The sequence below is a fragment of the Pseudorca crassidens genome, chromosome 19 (genome assembly GCF_039906515.1).
Source record: "Pseudorca crassidens isolate mPseCra1 chromosome 19, mPseCra1.hap1, whole genome shotgun sequence".
Classification (NCBI taxonomy): domain Eukaryota; kingdom Metazoa; phylum Chordata; class Mammalia; order Artiodactyla; family Delphinidae; genus Pseudorca; species Pseudorca crassidens.
The window spans coordinates 57543172-57561334 of NC_090314.1; the positions used below are offsets into that span (position 1 = coordinate 57543172).

The window sequence follows — 18163 nt, forward strand, 5'->3', positions numbered from 1 at the left end:
TATCTATTACTACTTTGTATAAAGAAATTATTTTTTGTTCGGTTACATGATTTGTAATTTGATTTTATTGGATATATAATCTGACACATAATGGAAAGTCAGAAGTCCTTCCCCAAACCACATTTTAATCGAAACCTAGAATCATCTGTAGCCCTTGTTAGAAATGACATTTCCTAAGGCCCTCTGAAGGTCTGATTAAATTTTTTTTTTATAATTTTTTTTTTTTTTTTTTTTGCAGTACGCGGGCCTCTCACTGTTGTGGCCTCTCCCGTTGCGGAGCACAGGCTCCGGACGCGCAGGCTCAGCGGCCATGGCTCACGGGCCCAGCCGCTCCGCGGCATGTGGGATCTTCCCAGACCGGGGCACGAACCCGCGTCCCCTGCATCGGCAGGCGGACTCTCAACCACTGCGCCACCAGGGAAGCCCTGATTAAATTTTTTACATCACCAACTTTTGTAAACTCTCTAGCATCATTCTGTATAGAGTAGACTATGCACTTACTGTCAGTGTGCGTACATCATTTTGAGTTGTATTTTTCATTTGTTACTTGGTGTAGGCCTTCCTGTATCTGTATATAATGCCTGACTATTTTTTAAATCTTGGGAGAGGGAAAAGAAGCTTTAATGGTTCCTTTCTGTAAGGCAAGATCAACCCCAAGTAAAGTGGAGGGAGCAGACCAAGGCAATACACTGTCCCAGGCGTAATCATTCACTAAGGTAAACAGTTCTGCTTTCAGGATATCAAAAGAATGGGGATTGGTTTACACTGAATTACTGGATAAATGTTTAAAACTTTTGCCTTGATCTCAGGGATACGGATACTACGATACTTCATCTGCTCCAGAATTCCATCATTATGGAATGTCATTTGGCCTCCCTAAATTTCATATGTTAGATACATTCCAGCTTTACTAACAGCTATGCATATGTATCTGACATTCAAAAAACTAAGCCAATTCTCAAAAACGCTTGTATTTCTACTACCACCTTCGAACACTAAGCTCTGTAAGTGCATACATGCTATACAAAGCATCACGCTCCAGTGCGTTTTGTTGTTGCTGCTGGCTGTGCCTCTCCGCTCGAGGGATCTCAGTTCCCCGACGAGGGAGTGAACCCAGTGAAAGCCCCAGAACCCTGACCACTAGGCCAACAGGGAACCCCCTTTGCTCAAATTCTTACAGGGTGCTTCCTCGGTCCAGGATTGCCTTTAACGATGACTTTCGTAATTTTGTAATTCTGCTGCGTTCCTTCTTGATTTTGTCCTTTTTAGACAAGAGTCCCAATAAATCCGGTATCTCTTTATGACAGGCCCCTAAACAAACCCTGACTCGCTGGACGTTTGTTCCCTTAACTGTTCTAATTTCATCATAGGTCCTTTACGTATCAAGTTTTTTTTTACTTGGTTGCGCCAGGTCTCAGTTGCGGCATGCATGTAGGATCTAGTTCCCTGACCAGGAATCGAAGCTGGGCCCCCAGCACTGGCAGCGTGGAGTCTTAACCACTGCGCCACCAGGGAAGTCCCGATAATTTAAAAGTTTAAAATACTGTTATTTCATTAACTAGAGAGCGATTTAACGAAGTGTGGCAACTGGACCTCACGGCTGCCCCTGTCGGTCACTTGCCTCTCTGTAGCCCTTTCATCTATAAAATGGAGTAATTGTACCTCTTGCCTACCTGGACTGTTTCAAGAAAAAAGTGGCAAAACAGACATAAACTGCTTTAAAAAGATTATTTTTGAACAGTATCTATATAAATAAAACAACAGTAAGCCTGAGCTTGAAGCTGACACTAACTTGTCCTCTACTTAAACTGCTTACCAACAGCTACACAGCTGTGTCCACAGGAAAGCACTGCAAACTGGTTCAAATCCAGTCCTGCTACTCAATGACTGACCACTTCACTTCTTTTAACTTCTGCTTCATTGTCAAAGTGAAGGAATTATAATGGTCAGTACAGTGCTTTGAGATTCTGGAGCTATCTTCAGAGTTATGAAAAATTCAAATATAATAGATGAAATCAGAAATGACCAGTCCTAAGAATAAAATATCATATAAGGTGAGAAAGTGTAAACTGAGAAGATGTAAAAACAAGCTGCCTCCTCACATATAAAATCACGCACATCCCCCACCCCTCCTAGAATAAGTTCTATGTAGAAAAATTAGTCATGAGGGTTGTCTGAGCAGAGGGCTGAAGGATGAGAAGGAACCTGCCAGAGGAAGACAAGGGAAAGGAGCATTCCTGAAATAGAGGAAACAGCCAGTGTGAAGGCTCAGCGGTGGAAAGTAAGCTTGTCTCGTTCCCACTTCAGAATGAAGCCCGTGTGACTAAAACTTCAAGGCAGGTGGAGGCCAGCTCACTTAGGGCCTTGTGATGAGAAACCACTGGGACAGTAAACAGGAGAATGACGTGGTTTAAGTTGTTTTTTTTTTTTTGCAGTACGCGGGCCTCTCACTGTTGTGGCCTCTCCCGTTGTGGAGCACAGGCTCCGGACGCGCAGGCTCAGCGGCCATGGCTCACGGGCCCAGCCGCTCCGCGGCATGTGGGATCTTCCCAGACCGGGGAACGAACCTGTGTCCCCTGCATCGGCAGGCGGACTCTCAACCGCTGCGCCACCAGGGAAGCCCATGGTTTAAGTATTAAAAGATTACTTAGGCTCTTCTGTGATGATGGACAATACAGAGACAGGTGATAGTGGGAAGCCAGCAACGGGCCACCTGTTAACAGTTCAGGGAAGGGCTTCCCCAGTGGCACAGTGGTTAGGAATCCATCTGCCAATGCAGGCTACACGGGTTCAATCCCTGGCCTGGGAAGATCCCACATGCCGCGTAACAACTAGGCCCGTGTGCCGCAACGAGTGAGCCTGTGCTCTAGAGCCCACGATCCACAACTACTGAGCCCGCGAGCCACAACTACTGAGCCCGCGTGCCACAACTACTGAAGCCTGTGCTCCACAACGAGAAGCCACTGCACCACAACCAAGAGTAGCCCCCGCTCGCCACATCTAGATGAAGCCCGCACACAGCAACGAAGACCCAATGCAGCCAAAAATAAATACATAAATAAATTTATTTAAAAAAAAACAGTTCAGGGTAACAGTGATGGTGCTGGGCCATGCCAGTGGCTGGGGAGGGAGCAAGAAGTAGCTGGTTGTGAGATATATGGCTGTTTTTCTAAAAAATAAATGTATTTACTTATTTATTTATTTTTGGCTGCGTTGGGTGTTCGTTGGGCTTTCTCTAGTTGTGGCCAGCGGGGGCTACTCCTCGTTGCGGTGCCAGCTTCTCATTGCGGTGGCTTCTCTTGTTGCAGAGCACAGACTCTAGGTGCGCGGGCTTCAGTAGTCGTGGCACGTGGGCTTGGTAGTTGTGGCTTGCGGGCTCTAGAGCGCAGGCAGAGGCGCATGGGCTTAGTTGCTCCACGGCATGTGGGATCTTCCCGGACCAGGGCTTGAACCCATGTCCCCTGCATTGGCAGGCGGATTCTTAACCATCGTGCCACCAGGGGAGCCCCAAGATATGTTTTCAAGTTGAGCTAATAGGACTTACCAATAGACTGGTTAGTGCTTAAGAACTCAGTAAACCGTATGGACTTTGGTAAACGACCACTGAGGCCAAGAACTAATGAAAAGGCTTGAGTGACTGAGACTGGAAGAAGTGCTAAATGAAAACGGACACCAGGGTCTTGTGCAAGTCTGAACAACACAGGTTTTGGATGTTCACACACATATAAAATGGAGAATTCTGAATGCAGGCTCTAAATGGAACAAGTGAACAAGCTCACTGGTCAAAGATGTTCAGGGAAGACTTAAATTAGCTGCTCTGGGGTGGCCTCTGCTGGAAAAGGGAGAACTCTGGAGCCGGGAAGACCCGCGAAGGCCTATAATGAAGGCCCTACCCTGGGTTAACAACTGTAACCCTCCAATGGACTGTTTGCCCTGCACTGGGGCTGCTGTCACCCCCTCATGCCAACCCCATGTCCTGCTTTTCTGGTGGCTCTGCAGCAACCACTGCCTCTGACCAGCCAAGATCTGGTGGCTGTGGACCTTCTTCTATGAATAGAGCGTAAGGGTCTGTACACACCGCTCTACCCTGAAGCCAAGGTAATGGGCTGGGCCAAAGGTCTGACAAGAAGATTCTAGATTAGGCAAACATTAAACTGGATCTCTTCTTAGTTTTTGAAGGAAGACCTATTTCCTTTTAGTTCGATACTTCTGGAGGACTTTAAGAGCACCAGGAAGATGCCATCTTGCCTAGCTCCCTGTGGAGTGTGTACCAGTTCCTGTTTTCCTTTTGCTGGACAGCAAGAACTAGCAGCTGCAAACCAGAGGGGAAGAAACGAACCCTTGGAGGATTCCCAACTTCTCCTTTCAGCTGTGGGGATAACAGGCAAACACGTGGCCCTTCAGCAGGGGCTGATGAACTGTGGCCTCCAAGGGCCTCTATGCTCTGCTTCAGGATCCCTCTCTGCCCCTTAGGGCCTGGCATAGTTGACATGGGGGTAATCAGGTGCCCCTACAGAAAGCTCCCTTCTAGCGCCTTGAGAAAGGATTCCCCTCATTCCCCTTTCACAGGGTAGTCAGGAACCCAGCTGACATCACACCCAAAGCAGCAAGGCTTTCCTATACCACCAGCCCACTGGCCCAACCCCAGACAGACACACCCCTCTTCCCTGGGAATCGAGCTTGGGCCTGACTGGTACAACACATGAGAAAGCAGGTGTTCACGAGACCCCAGATCCAATCCTTCCCCATCCAAGAGGGCATTATGTCTAAAACTGTGCTACTCTCTCTGAAGGTACTTCAGCCCTTCTTCCAATTCGTGGATGAGGTCCCGGGATTTGCTTTTCAGTGCCTCTTTCAGAATAGGGTAGGAAGTAGCTTCCCGATCAGAAAAACCCAAACTCCTAGATTCACAGCTAACAGAAATACCTCAGATCCTTTCCTGCTTGCCGGAGCAAGAGACACCCAGACTGAGGGGCTGCAAGCCTTACCCTTCCTCAACTGGCATAAGAGTGATGCCGTTTTCTGTGGCGTTCATAAAAGCCACTCCTCTTCATTGGCATGTCCTTATCTTTTCCTTCTACTGCCACTGAAAAGAACAAGGTATTTTCCCTTTTTATTGTCCCTCCTCCTTGCTCTGTTCAAATCTGTTTTGATCTTAAAAATCCAGATGTGGCTTATGAAGGAAGCCCTGGAAGAAATAACCCACTGCTGTTTAGACAACATATTCAGGAATGCCTATTACTTCAAATTATAGGCAGAGTCCCTGACAAAGCCAAATAACGATGCGCGAGCGCCTCTGCGAGTTACTCTCACTAACCCTCCATGCAGATGCCACGCTGGCCGCCAGCCACCATCAGCTGAGTTCTGTAAGTCATCTTCCAGCTCCACTAAAGTCCCTATTTCACAGGTTTGTGCAAAAAATACTGACACAAAGCCCCTTTTCCTTTCTCCAAATCTAACGTCATTTTCCTGAAGCCCTGGCTTGCTTTCGGCCAAACAGCAAGAGTAAGGTAGGGGGTAAGACCTTCCCACCGCCCAGATCTACTAACAAAGATCCAGTCGAAGTCGGTGAATCCGATACGCGAGCAAGGCCATCTGCTCCAGTTCCCAACCTTCTCCCTTCTCCAAGTCTTTGGTGCAACACCTACTTTTCTGGGCTGGACAAGAAGAGAGGGTACATTCTTTCTGACTTACTACACATGGGAATTTCTGGAAAGCTTTACCTTGGATTCAGTTTCACATTCCCTTTCCTGCCTTGCTGCAGGTTCGGGGAAAGGTCTGGGGAGAGGGCTGATACAGAATCCCTGCTCTGAACAGACCCAGCCGGGAGCCCAACGGTGTGGTGGCTCTTGGCTCACCAGAGTGAGACTGTTGAGAAGTCCCTGAAGGTGGCTGCATGTCCATCAGGTTCCAAGAAATAAGTCTGCTGGCTGTTTCCGGATTTTAAATATCAAAGTAATTTCCTGCAACCTTATTTTAAGTAAACATCCCTGAAATGCAAACTGTCATAGACACGTTAGCCCTCCAGCCTCAGGAAGGCCCCCAAGCTTGTCCAGAGAGAAGCCACTGTCTACCTAATGTGGCAAGAAGGTTAAGACACCAACAAGAAGGAACAGGACATCCTAGAAAAGGATGGCAGTGCTGGCTGCACAACACTGTGAATGCACTTAACTGAACTGCACACCTAAGAGGGTTAGAATGGTGATGGTGCAGCAGGTCCTACCTGCACTCCTTGATCACTTGGTGGATGTCAAACTCGAAGGCTGCCATCAAAATGTTGTCCAGGGGTTCTGGGCTGCTCTCACCTCCCAGAAACAGGTCAAGGCTGGACTGTGGAAAGGTGGTGACCCATTCAGTCGCCAGATGGAAGCAGAGACCCAGGGGGGCAGGCAGCGCTGCTGCATAGGGAACACTGGAGCAGGGTGATGGGGTCCTTCAAGAAGGGGCCAGAGGAAAGGTCCTGCCTGTTCTCCAGGGAGGTTCAACTCAATGAGGCCACACGGTGAAAACGACCCAGCAGGGAGCAGAGCCCCCAGGAGCCCTACTCCCCACCCCCACCCCACAGAGCTCAGACTCACCTGGGCATAGAAGTGCAGGTCCATGGGTTTTACTGTGGGGTGAGAGTACAGGAGCCGGGTCACTAGGAAATGATACCAGTTACTCAGAAGCTCCTTCTGCTCCAACAGCGCAGCTTCATCTCCCAGCATGATCTGAGAAGAGAGATGCTTTCCCTTAGGTCTGGGGATGACTTCCCGATAATGCTCCTGACCTCGACTGGAGCATCTGGTTGGAAAGCTCTCTCCTTCCCTCAGAGCCAATGAACAGCCCTGTCTCAGGAGGACATGTCGTTGCTGCACTGGATGCCACAGCCCCCGGGGGAAGCCAACTTGGACCCTGGCCTGGACTTGCTTCCCACAGACCTTGCAGAGAGACTCGAGGTGAGGACTGGAGGCGAACGTGCCGTCCTGGAGGTGCCGCTCACATCCCTCGTGCCAGTGCTGCCACTTCAGCTCCAGCTCCGTTAGTGTCTGAGTGTTACCAGGCTACCGGAAGAGACGCAGAGAGATGCCATCACCGCACAAACCCCTTACACTCATTGAATGAACCCACCTCCACGACCCAGAAGAGCAGGGCTACTCGCACATACGCTGAGAACAGGCATGGTCCGCATCAGGTCCCCAAGGATTCGGCACATGCCTGCAGAGGTGGGGCTGGTGTTGGCTTCCTTGGAGAGCATCTGTCGGGCCTCATCCAGCCGGCCCTGCAGCACCAAGACGGTCACCTGGGAAGGTACCCAAGAACACAAGCATTCACGGAGGCTCGGAAGCCACTCCCCTTAGCCCACCACTGGCTTCCTAGCCTTGGAGAAACGTGATGGTTCCCTCCCTCCAGAGGTAATCCAATTCATCCAATCTCCCAGTTTTAACCTATACCATGCTTTTCAAACTGCACGTTGTAACCCATTGCAGGTTATGACCAACTTTTAAAAAATAAATAAAATAGAAAATAAAAAATACCAGAGTGCATCAAATAAAGTATTGGCTCATAAACGTTTCAGTTCAAATACATATACGTATATATACAAACGCTCAGTATAAATACAGTTGATCCTTTCTATTCAGATTCCATATTTGTGAATATGCCTACCTGCTAAAACTTATTTGTAACCCCAAAGTCAATATCCGAGGTGCTTTCACCATCATCTGTGGACATGTGCAGAGGGGCAAAAAATTTGAGTCACCTGAAGTGCACATTCCCAGCTGAGGCTGAACGAGGCGGCACTCTACATTCTGGTACCAGCTCTTACACTAAATTAGTGTCTTTCTGGCGATTAGTGCCACATTTTTTGCATTTTTGTGCTTTCTGTTGGGCCCCCAAGCGTTGTGCTGAAGTGCTGCCCGATTCCTAACTGCAAAGGAGGCTATGACATGCCATACAGAGAATGTATGTGTCAGATAAGGAAAGAGAACATACGTGTTAGATATACGTGTTCATTCAGGCAAGGATTATAGTGCTGCTGGCCATGAGTTCAATTTTAATAAATCAATAATACATATTAAATAAGGTGTCTTGAAACACAAACATACACAAGATTATAAATTGATCAGCGGACAAAAATGTTGTGACCAGAGGCTCGAAAGAACCCTGTAATTCCCCTACAAAGAGCGATGGCTCAGTAATCGAGAGCTCAGGGTTCCAGGCAACTTTGTAGACCATAACTATCATGAATAATGAGAATCAACATTATATACATGCAAGTATATACGTAAAACATACACAGTAAAAGTTCTTCCATTAAGCCACGCTCAGAAAAGCCAAGGATATATAACCTGACAAGTCCCCAATTCCTCTCTCTAGCCTGGACTTCCTTCTCTGAATTCCAGACGTGTATATCCTACTGCCAGTCAATGTCTCCACTTGGCTCTCCTAGGCATCTTGTTTAACATGCCTGACAGTAAACACCCGGGCACCTCCAACTCACCAACCCACATTCTTCTATTTCTTACACATCCAATCCATTAGCAAATCCTACCACTGTATCTTTAAATTGTACCCAGAATCAAGTCACTTCTCACCATCTCCTGCGCTCAGCTCCTACCCTTGTCCAAGTTGCCACCTCTGCCTGGTTTAGGACCTCAGCCTCCAAACTGGTCTCTCTGCTCTGCCTTTGCTCTGCTCTCAGCAGTGTGGCCAGAGGACCCTTTGAAAACGTAAGTTAGATCACAGTGCTCCTTCGCCTGACTCTCCAAGGTCCCCGTCACCCCATCTGACTCAGGAGTAAAATGGGAGCTCTAACCTTGCCCATCAACTAGCTCATACATTTATGCCCTTCAACGAATTTAATCATAGCAGCCATGTGGGGTAGGTGTTGTTATTATCTCCATGGTACAGAGGAGGGAACTAAAGGCTGTTAAGTAGCTCATTCAAGAGCTCACAGCTGGTAAGAGGCAGAGCTGGGATGCTAACCCGGGCAGTTTGGCACCACAGGCCATGTTCTTACCACTCAGCTACGCTGCCTCTCTAAAAGCTAAAGCCCTTACCCCTCCTCGCCTTCTTCAGGTCTCTGCTCACATGTCACCCCACAAGGGAGGCCTTCCTTGACACCCCTACTCTAGCACTCCCGATTCCCCTCCCTTGCTTTATTTCTCTCCACAGCACTTCACTTTTACACATGCTACATGTTCGACTTGTTTCTGTATTTATCTCCTGTCTCCTCACCCAGGATGTAAGCTCCGTAAGGGCAGGAATCATTGCCCTCTTTGCTCATGGTTGTTTCTGCAGTGCCTGCAAACAGTAGCACTCAATAAATACTCAGTGAATGAATCAGAGACTCAAAATCTAGGCCCAATGATTTCTGAGCAAAGTCTCTCCCCATTACCTGCACAGATCTCCTGGCACCAAAAGGCTCAGGAACAGCCTCGAAGGTGACAACTCCTTACTTGAATTTCAGATTTTATAAGTCTCCATTATTCAAGTCAACCAGCAACCTCCTCCCTGCTCCCTCCCAATTGCATCACAGGTCAGTAGAGGTGACTGGGAAAGTACTGCTCTCACAGAAAGAGAATACATACACACAGGCTGACTTTCAAAGTGATAATCCAAAGTGACTCTGGGATCATCAATGTCTTTGTTTTGTTTTTGTTTTTTAAATATTTATTTATTTATTTAGGCTGTGCCAGGTCTGAGTTGCAGCACGCAGGATCTTCGTTATGGCAATACAGTCTCTTTAGTTGTGGCATTCAGAATCTTTAGTTGCGGCACACGTGTGGGACCTAGTTCCCTGACCAGGGATCAAACCCAGGCCCCTTGCGTTGGTAGCACCGAGTCTTAGCCACTGCGCCACCAGGGAAGTCCCAAGGTCTTTGTTTTTAATAGCTTTACTGAGTTACAATTTATACATTATAAATATTCACCTGTTTAAGTGTATAATTCGATGAATTTTAGTGAGTTCCCAAAGTTGTGCACCATCACCATAATCCAGTTATTAGAACATTTCTATCACCTCAAAACAACTCTCATGCTCATTTATATCAAACCCCTACCCCAGCAGCTATCCATTGGTTTTGTATTATCTTCATGCTTTCTAACCCTTAGATCCACAAAGAAATCAAAATTCCCTTCTCACTGCAAAGTCTACAAAGCATTATTTTTCTTACATGATAACTTAGTTCAAAACTCTCCCACAGGGCTTCCCTGGTGCTGCAGTGGTTAAGAATCCGCCTGCCAATGCAGGGGACATGGGTTCGAGCCCTGGCCCGGGAAGATCCCACATGCCGCGGAGCAACGAAGCCCACGCATCTAGAGCCCATGCTCCGCAACAAGAGAAGCCACCGCAATGAGAAGCCCACGCACCGCAACGAAGAGTAGCCCCTGCTCACCGCAACTAGAGAAAGCCCGGGCACAGCAACAAAGACCCAACACAGCCAAAAATAAATTAATTAAATAAATTCATTAAAAAGGAAAAAAAACAAAACCTCTCCCACGGAGCAGGGAAGAAAAAAGACCTAAGCACGTCTCCGTAATTGCAGACTCAAAGAACCAAGTGCACACAGGGTCAGCAGGCAAACCCTCAGGCCTGCCTGTGAGCACAGGGAAAACAGAATATAAGGTGGAAGGCAGGGAGGCCCAGCCTGCATGAGGATCTTACCAAGTTCCAGAATCTCTCGTGTTTGCTTGGATTCTCACTGCCCAGAACATCTGCCGACAAACTGTCCACCTCACACACATGCAGTTGGACCCAGTCAAGGAGGTGAAGGAGAAGAGGGCCGGCTGGAAGGAAAAACTCTCGTCACACACAAAAGCAATAAATTCCACTTTCCCAAAGTACAGACAACGTAGGACACACGAGCTGACTATGTAGGAAGTGTTTTATCCCTCTTAAGTGAGCACACATGTGGTCCTGAATAAAGGGCTGAGCTAGCAAATGGACTTTTATGGAATGCTTCCTCTGGCCAGGCAGCTCCACCTTTCACTGACTCGTGGGAAGGGTTGGACATGAGACCCAGACCTCACCACCCCGCCACCCCTCAGATTCTTCAGAACTACGCAATACTCACTGGCTATGTAAGTCATGGCCATATAGGGACTGGTGCCAGGTATGCAACAATGATAAAAACATAGCGACAGCCCTCAAAATCTACTGGAGGAGGCGGGCACATAAACAACTAATTTTAATTTCAAGTTGCTCCGTGCTTTAGCAGGAGTATGAATAAAAAGCTATGACTGCAAAGAGACTATCAATACACGTTTATAAATAACAGTAAACATAAACCATAAAAGAACGCAAAAAAGCCTGTAGCACCTCCACAGAGAGCCCACTCAAGCCAGGATACCGTACTGACCACAATTTAATTCAAGATCAACAGAATAATTCGGAGTGGACCATTAACTTGTAGGGTTGCCCCTGCCCCAATCACTAGTGAAAGAATTGTCAAAGTGACTTTGCCGCCTACCACCTAATTCCTCTTCATATCTGTAAAACCTTTTTCCTTTTTAAAATTTTAAACAACAGAAATGTATTGTCTCACATTTCAGGAGGCTAAAAGTCTGAGACTAATGTGTTGTTGGAAGGGTTGGTTCCTTCAGAGGCTAAGGAAGAACCTGTGCCACGCCCCTCCCCTAGCTTCTCCTAAAACTTTCTTAAGCTTGACCAGTCCATGATATAAATATCGACCACCCCTTTCGCACGCTAGTTTAATATTGTTTTCTTGGTATTTTTCAGGGGTCACCTGCCTAAGAGTTTAGATTTTCTGAAGACTGATTCTTTTTGCAGTATCTGACAAAACAGCAGGCTTCTTTGGGTATCATGTAATACTTTCTGATGGTTACGTTGATGAAAAGCAATGAAAAGAGCATTCTAGGCAACAAAACACTCATCACAACATAGAAAAGGGCAGGGGGACACCTTTGATGCTGTGACAAGATGATTCTGTGCTCACCTGGGGCTACTTCAATAAAAAGAATCTCACAAAGGTTCCAAATGAGCTCCATTGCTGACAGACTGGAGACCTAAGGAAGAAATGGAGACAAAGTTTTGACTGAAAACATTCCTGAGGTTTTTTCTTAAAGCAAAGAAACAAAGGATAGCTTGAAACACCTCATGGTCATTTATTAACTCAACATCTACTGACTATTCCTATGGCAGGGCTTCCCACAAGGCAGCCAGTGAGAGAATTTTAGGGGGTGGGACACAGACTAATATTTTCTATTTTAATCGTTGTGGTTTTAGTTTAACGTGCATTAGAAAAATATAACTAGCTCATTACACCCATGATCTTGATGAATATTATGGTTTAGGAAGAGGCTTTGAGTGTAAAGGGAGAGATGATTTTTAGAAAAATATTCACTAAATAATATTACAATATATAGATACAGCAAAAATTGTCAAGTTGGTATTCAAGGGACTGACATTTAGGAAACAGTCTACTAAAAAGCAAACCCGGGACTTCCCTGGAGGTCCAGTGGTTAAGACTGCGCACTTCCAACGCAGGGGGCGCAGGTCTGGGAACCAAGATCCCATGTGCCGTGGCCAAAAAAAAAAACACAAACCCAATATAAGACACCAAAATAAATCGGGTCTGGACCCTGCCCTTAGGAATATGCAGTATTCCCTTCCCCATCATTCTTCTGTGCAAAATCACAGAATACCTTAACCATAAGGAAAAATAAATGTTTTGATGACAGAGATAATGCACCAGTCCCTATTCACTACTGAGTTTGAACAATATCAAAATTCTAACCAAAGAAAGAGAATTCTTTAAGTCATCTTCCAACTAAAGTTAAACAACCGGCAGCTTAAAAATGTTGGGTTCATTAGCTGAGTTCAGTTTATGAGACTAACCAGGGATTCCAAAAGCTTAGCTCACTATCTCAGGTGACACAATGTGGTTAGGATTTATATTTCCCGTAAGAGTTGAAAACTAATACAAGTATTTACCAAGCACATCCTTGTGTTCCAATGTGCGAGGCCTTGAAGGGGGCACTGGCAAGTTCAAGATGATTCTTACCACCCCAAGGAGTTGCCTATCTACCTGGAAAGAGAGACTTCTGCAAAACCAGTGATTGCAATGCCACTGCAGGTGGGTGCTGAGGATGTAGCTGGACATAAAGGAGGTACCAGTACAACAAAAACCCCTTACCTGGATGCTAAACTGGCGGTCACTGGCTGGATCTTTACCAGCAACTAACAAAACACAAGACATTTTAAGTGAGCACTAAAACTTTAGTCTTACTGTTATAGCTTCACATATAAGTACTGTGGCTTGTGCCTTCTAAGACCATCCATTTTCACTATAGATTTTTTGAAAAAGCCTTCACAGCTCTGTTGTAGATGAATGATCTTAAACCAAGGCCTTCAAATTACAAATGGCTCTTTCAACTACAATACAGCAAATGTAGACACCACCATGTTATATAAGACTCTACCCAGCATCTAGGAGTCACATGGCTCTCGTGGTTATTATGACTTTAAATCACCAAGGTCAAAGAACTGGGAATGTGATTATCGAAGATCTTGAATTTGGCCCTTCAGCCTCATATGTGTCAACATAGTATGTTCTAATTTGAAAAACGTACTCAAGACAATTGCCAAAAAATTAAGGATTATGTAAGATGGGAAAGTAGGAGTTTTGAACTGGAATGTCAATCAGATTTTAACTTGTCGTATTTATAGCCAGATAAATCCTTCAACTATTATCACATACAAACAAAGTCCTTACTTGCAAGCTGGTGCATTTCCTCCAGGCATGCTCTTATGACTGATCGGTAGTTTTTACTCACTCGAACCAACCTAAAAACAATGAAATGACATAAAAGACGAACCTGGAACAGTTTGTGGTGATAGAAAGTAAGGAACATCTTGTGAAGATAGAAAGTATAAAAAAAAAAAAAAGATAAGAAGTTGCTGAAAGACAGGAGCCAACTTGAAGGAGCTCCTAATGACCAAAGCTGAACAACTTGAGTGACAAAATAAGTAAAACACCACATAACCCACTGACTAAAATAAATATCCTTGAGTCCACACTGATATTAATAGTTGCAAATGAGACCCACTGACAGACCCTAAAATTAGTGGCTGAAATTTGAGGAGAAATGGGATTTGCATAGTCGCAAGGTTTCTCCCCCAAATACTTATTAGTTACACAGGGAAAGATGGTAACTTTACAGTACAGAAACCACATTAACCACGCAATCAAGGTCAACAACAACATAAGAAGGCCTCAGCGTCATGAATCTCATGATACGATGTACTGAGAAGGACGTATCACACCATTTCTGTGGTATTCTTGCTAAAAATGCATAACCTCTGTCCAATCAAGAGAAAGCACCAGACAAACCCAGGACAGTTTTGAGGGACAGTCTCCAAGACAATTGGTCAATATTTTTCAAAAGTGTCAAGGTCATGAAAGAGATGAGGGAGAAAAAAACTAAATGCAATCTCATTTGGCTGCAGAAGAGAAAAAAGGACATTAGTGGAAAACTTAGTGAAATTCAAATAAGGTCTTCACTTAATCATACTGCATCAATTTTTTAAAAAATTAATTTTATTTTTGGCTGTGTTGGGTCTTCATTGCTGTGCGCGGGCTTTCTCTAATTGTGGCGAGCAAGGGCTACTCTTTGTTTCGGTGCAAGGGCTTCTCATTGTCGCGGCTTCTCTTGTTGTGGAGCACGGGCTCTAGGCGCGCAGGCTTCAGTAGTTGTGGCACGTGGGCTCAGTAGTTGTGGTGCACAGGCCTAGTTGCTCCATGGCATGTGGGATCCTCCTGGACCAGGGCTCGAACCCATGTCCCTTGCATTGGCAGGCAGATTCTTAACCACTGCGCCACCAGGGAAGCCCCATACTGCATCAATGTTTAAGTTTCCTGGTTTAAATACCAGTAATGTGGTTATGTAAGATATTAACATTAGAGAAGCTTGGTAAGGGACGTACAGAAATCTACTATCTTTGTACCTTTTCTATAAGTTTAAAATTAGTTCAAAATAGAGTTCTTCAAAAAGGAAATAGCAGATTGTAAAGCAACTATACTCCAATAAAAAATAATTTTAAAAAAATTTGGTAGAAAGGGTTCTACAACTAAGCAGGTGGCAACAACATCATCTCTCCATCATCACCATAGGCTGTTTGAGATAGGAGAGACCTCACAGGTCTATCAGTCTGGGTCTTTGTTTTGGAAACGATGCAAAAGAAGCCTAAATCATGGGGTTTCCCTGGTGGCAAAGTGGTTAAGAATCCGCCTGCCAATGCAGGGGACATGGGTTCAAGCCCTGGTCCGGGAAGATCCCACATGCCACGGAGCTCCTAAGCCTGTGCGCCACAACTACTAAGCCTGCACTCTGGAGCCCACACGCCTAGAGCCCATGGTCCGCAACAAGAGAAGCCACTGCACCACAACGAAGAGTAGCCCCCGCTCGCCGCAACTAGAGAAAGCCCGCGCACAGCAACAAAGACCCAACGCAGCCAAAAATAAATAATAAATTAATTAATTAAAAACTTTTAAAAAAGAAGCCTAAATCATGCTCTAAACACACACGCACACACAAAGGAAATAGAACAAAACAAACAGAAAGCAATTGGCTATTAGTTACCAATATGCACATCCTTAGCAAGAAACATTAGTTCTAAATGAAGAAACCTAAAAGCCACCTACTGGCTCCATTTATTTTCATTCTTATTTATTTATTTTTTTTCTTTCTGGCTCCATTTAAAGATGAACAGAAGGGCTTCCCTGGTGGCGCAGTGGTTGAGAGTCCGCCTGCCGATGCAGGGGACATGGGTTCGTGCCCCGGTCCGGGAAGATCCCACATGCCGCGGAGCGGCTGGGCCCGTGAGCCATGGCCGCTGAGCCTGCGCGTCCGGAGCCTATGCTCTGCAACGGGAGAGGCCACAACAGTGAGAGGCCCGCGTACCACAAAAAAAAAATCAAAAAATAAAGATGAACAGAAGCTACGATGGGGGCAGCAGGAGGTGAAGCAACTTGCACACACTGTCTCACCTAATCCTCACTACTCCTTACCCCCTTTCACAGTCAAGATTCAGGCCCAAATAAATAACTCACCCAGCCAAGAAACAAGGTAATATGCTGACCCTCATGCACAAAATAGGAGCTACCATCCCACCATCAGTAGGATATCTACTAATTTATTAATTCAGCAAACATTTTAGAGCACCTACTGAATAGACGCACGAGGAGATCTGGGAACAGAGGGCCCACATAAATAAGACGGGGTCCCTGCCTTCCAGGAATTACAGGACTTCTGACATATTTTTTCCTTGGAGTCATAATAGATTTCTCTGAGTTATCAATATTCTGTACCAGAGCCTCTTGTCACCAGTGATCTCTCACATACAGACACATACATAGACATACAGACACACACACGCACGCACACACGCGTGCGCGCGCTGACCAGGGTATCCTCCAGGGTGATTTATTTGTAAAATGCTTATCAAGGAAGTGAAATACTGTGGTTAATAATAAGACATATAAAACTGGTCTTCGGGACTTCCTGCAGGGGGTGAGGGCTCGATCCCTGGTTGGGGAACTAAGATCCCCCATGCTGCGCAGTGCAGCCAAAAAGTAAAAAAAAAAAAAATTAAAACTGGTCTTCGTCCCCAGTCCGTGACCCACAGCTCCTAAAATCTTTGAAAATTCCTAAGTGATAAGAGTGCTAGAAGCATCTTTTGTTCCAAATCTGGGTGGCTCCTGGATGAGGGCTGGTCACAAGAAAGACCAAGTCGTAATTAGAAACTTGAAATTTTCAGCCCTGTCCCTGACTTCTCTAGAGAGGGGAGAGGGCTGGAAATGGAGATAATAATTGATCATGCCTACATGAGGAAGATTCCATAAAATCTCAATAGCATGGGGTTTGGAGAGCTTCCAGGTAGGTTAACACATCCATGTACCAGGATGGTGACACAACCCAGCTCCAGAGAGACAGACGTTCCTGCACTTGGGACCCTTCCAGACCATGCCCCACATACATCATCCGGCTGTTTTTCTGTGTCCTTTCTCATATCCTTTAACGAACTGGTAAATGTGTTTCCTTGAGTTCTGTGAGCTGCTCCAGCAAATTAATCAAACCTAAGGTGGTCATGGGAACCTCTGATTTATAGCCAAGTTGGCCAGAAGCTGTGGGTAACCTGGGGACCCACTATTTGTGACTGGCATCCGAATGGGGGACAGTTTTGTGGGACTGAGCCCTTAATTTATGGAATCTGATGTTATCTCCAAGTAGACAGTGTTAGAATTGAGTTGAATTGTAGGATACCCAGCTTGTTTCAGAGAATTGCTTGGTGGGGGAAAAATCCCAGACATCTGGTGTCAGAAGTGTTGTGAGGAAAACACAGGAGGGAAAAAACTGTCTTTTTGTTGTTGTTTTTTTCAATACAGATACCAACACTGTCCATTCCCTAACCGTATGAATGGACTCTAAGAAAAACCTAACACAGGGGTTCTCAAAATCCACTGTGCTTAAGACTCACCTAGAGATTTTAGGATCCACCCCTAGAAACTGTGGTGATATGAGGTGGGGCCTAAACAAGTACCTGACCCTGATGCAGTTAACTCATGAACCACACTCCAAACAATTCTAGTCTATAAATAATACAAGTTTTCTGGTCTCTTCGCAAAAAAAATGCTTTAAAAATAATTCTTTAAAGACAAAACAAAACTCCCAAGAGTGGAACCTCATTCAATGACTCTCAGGTGCTTGTCTGGCTTAAATTTTATTCTTTGGAGGGTAAGTGAAGTAGGAATATAAACAAAGCAGCAGCCAGCAAGTCAATCAGCAGCCACTCGCACATTCTCTGTAAGACATTTCCATCCATGCCCATTTATACTGTCCACTAAAGAGGACACAAACTAGAACCAGGAGTCCCTGATTTCTCCAGGAGAGCCATCCATCATGCAAAAGGATAAGGACGCATTTCATGCGGTTTCCCACAATTCAGCTCTGGGCTGCAGCACCTATCAGCAGCCTACTTACTGAGTTTTTCTGGATTTTCCAGTCAACTCTTCTTCAATTCTCTGGAGGCCCACAAAGATTCCATGGGATTCATTGAAGAGTTTTCTCAGGATTTGAGAGTAAACATCCTCATTCTTTCGGATTATATGGATAAAGGGGCAACCTGGCATCATGTCTGATTTTTCTGAAACAAAACAGA

At 45.5% G+C, this 18163-nt stretch overlaps 2 protein-coding genes across 6 annotated transcripts in view; one reads left to right on the top strand and one right to left on the bottom strand.

Moving 5' to 3' along the window:
• Positions 1-7154, top strand: part of GGA3 (golgi associated, gamma adaptin ear containing, ARF binding protein 3) — a 27833-nt gene extending 20679 nt beyond the window's left edge. Inside the window, exon 17 of one of the 3 annotated variants that reach the window (XM_067714679.1) lies at positions 6813-7154. In XM_067714679.1, the coding sequence (XP_067570780.1) occupies positions 6813-6821 (9 nt within the window). In that variant the 3' untranslated portion in view covers positions 6822-7154. Of the gene's footprint in view, positions 1-238; positions 1774-6812 lie in introns of those variants that run through there. The other 2 variants (XM_067714676.1, XM_067714678.1) reach the window with 2 other exon arrangements.
• Positions 1-18163, bottom strand: part of NUP85 (nucleoporin 85) — a 28032-nt gene that overhangs the window by 4886 nt on the left and 4983 nt on the right. For all 3 annotated transcript variants that reach the window (XM_067714684.1, XM_067714683.1, XM_067714685.1), the window contains exons 3-11: positions 17986-18148; positions 13719-13789; positions 13140-13183; positions 11940-12009; positions 10649-10770; positions 7148-7282; positions 6921-7043; positions 6579-6710; positions 6224-6330 (exon numbers count right to left, since the gene is read on the bottom strand). In XM_067714684.1, coding sequence (XP_067570785.1) covers positions 6224-6330; positions 6579-6710; positions 6921-7043; positions 7148-7282; positions 10649-10770; positions 11940-12009; positions 13140-13183; positions 13719-13789; positions 17986-18148 — 967 coding nt within the window. The remainder of the gene's footprint in view (positions 1-6223; positions 6331-6578; positions 6711-6920; positions 7044-7147; positions 7283-10648; positions 10771-11939; positions 12010-13139; positions 13184-13718; positions 13790-17985; positions 18149-18163) is intronic.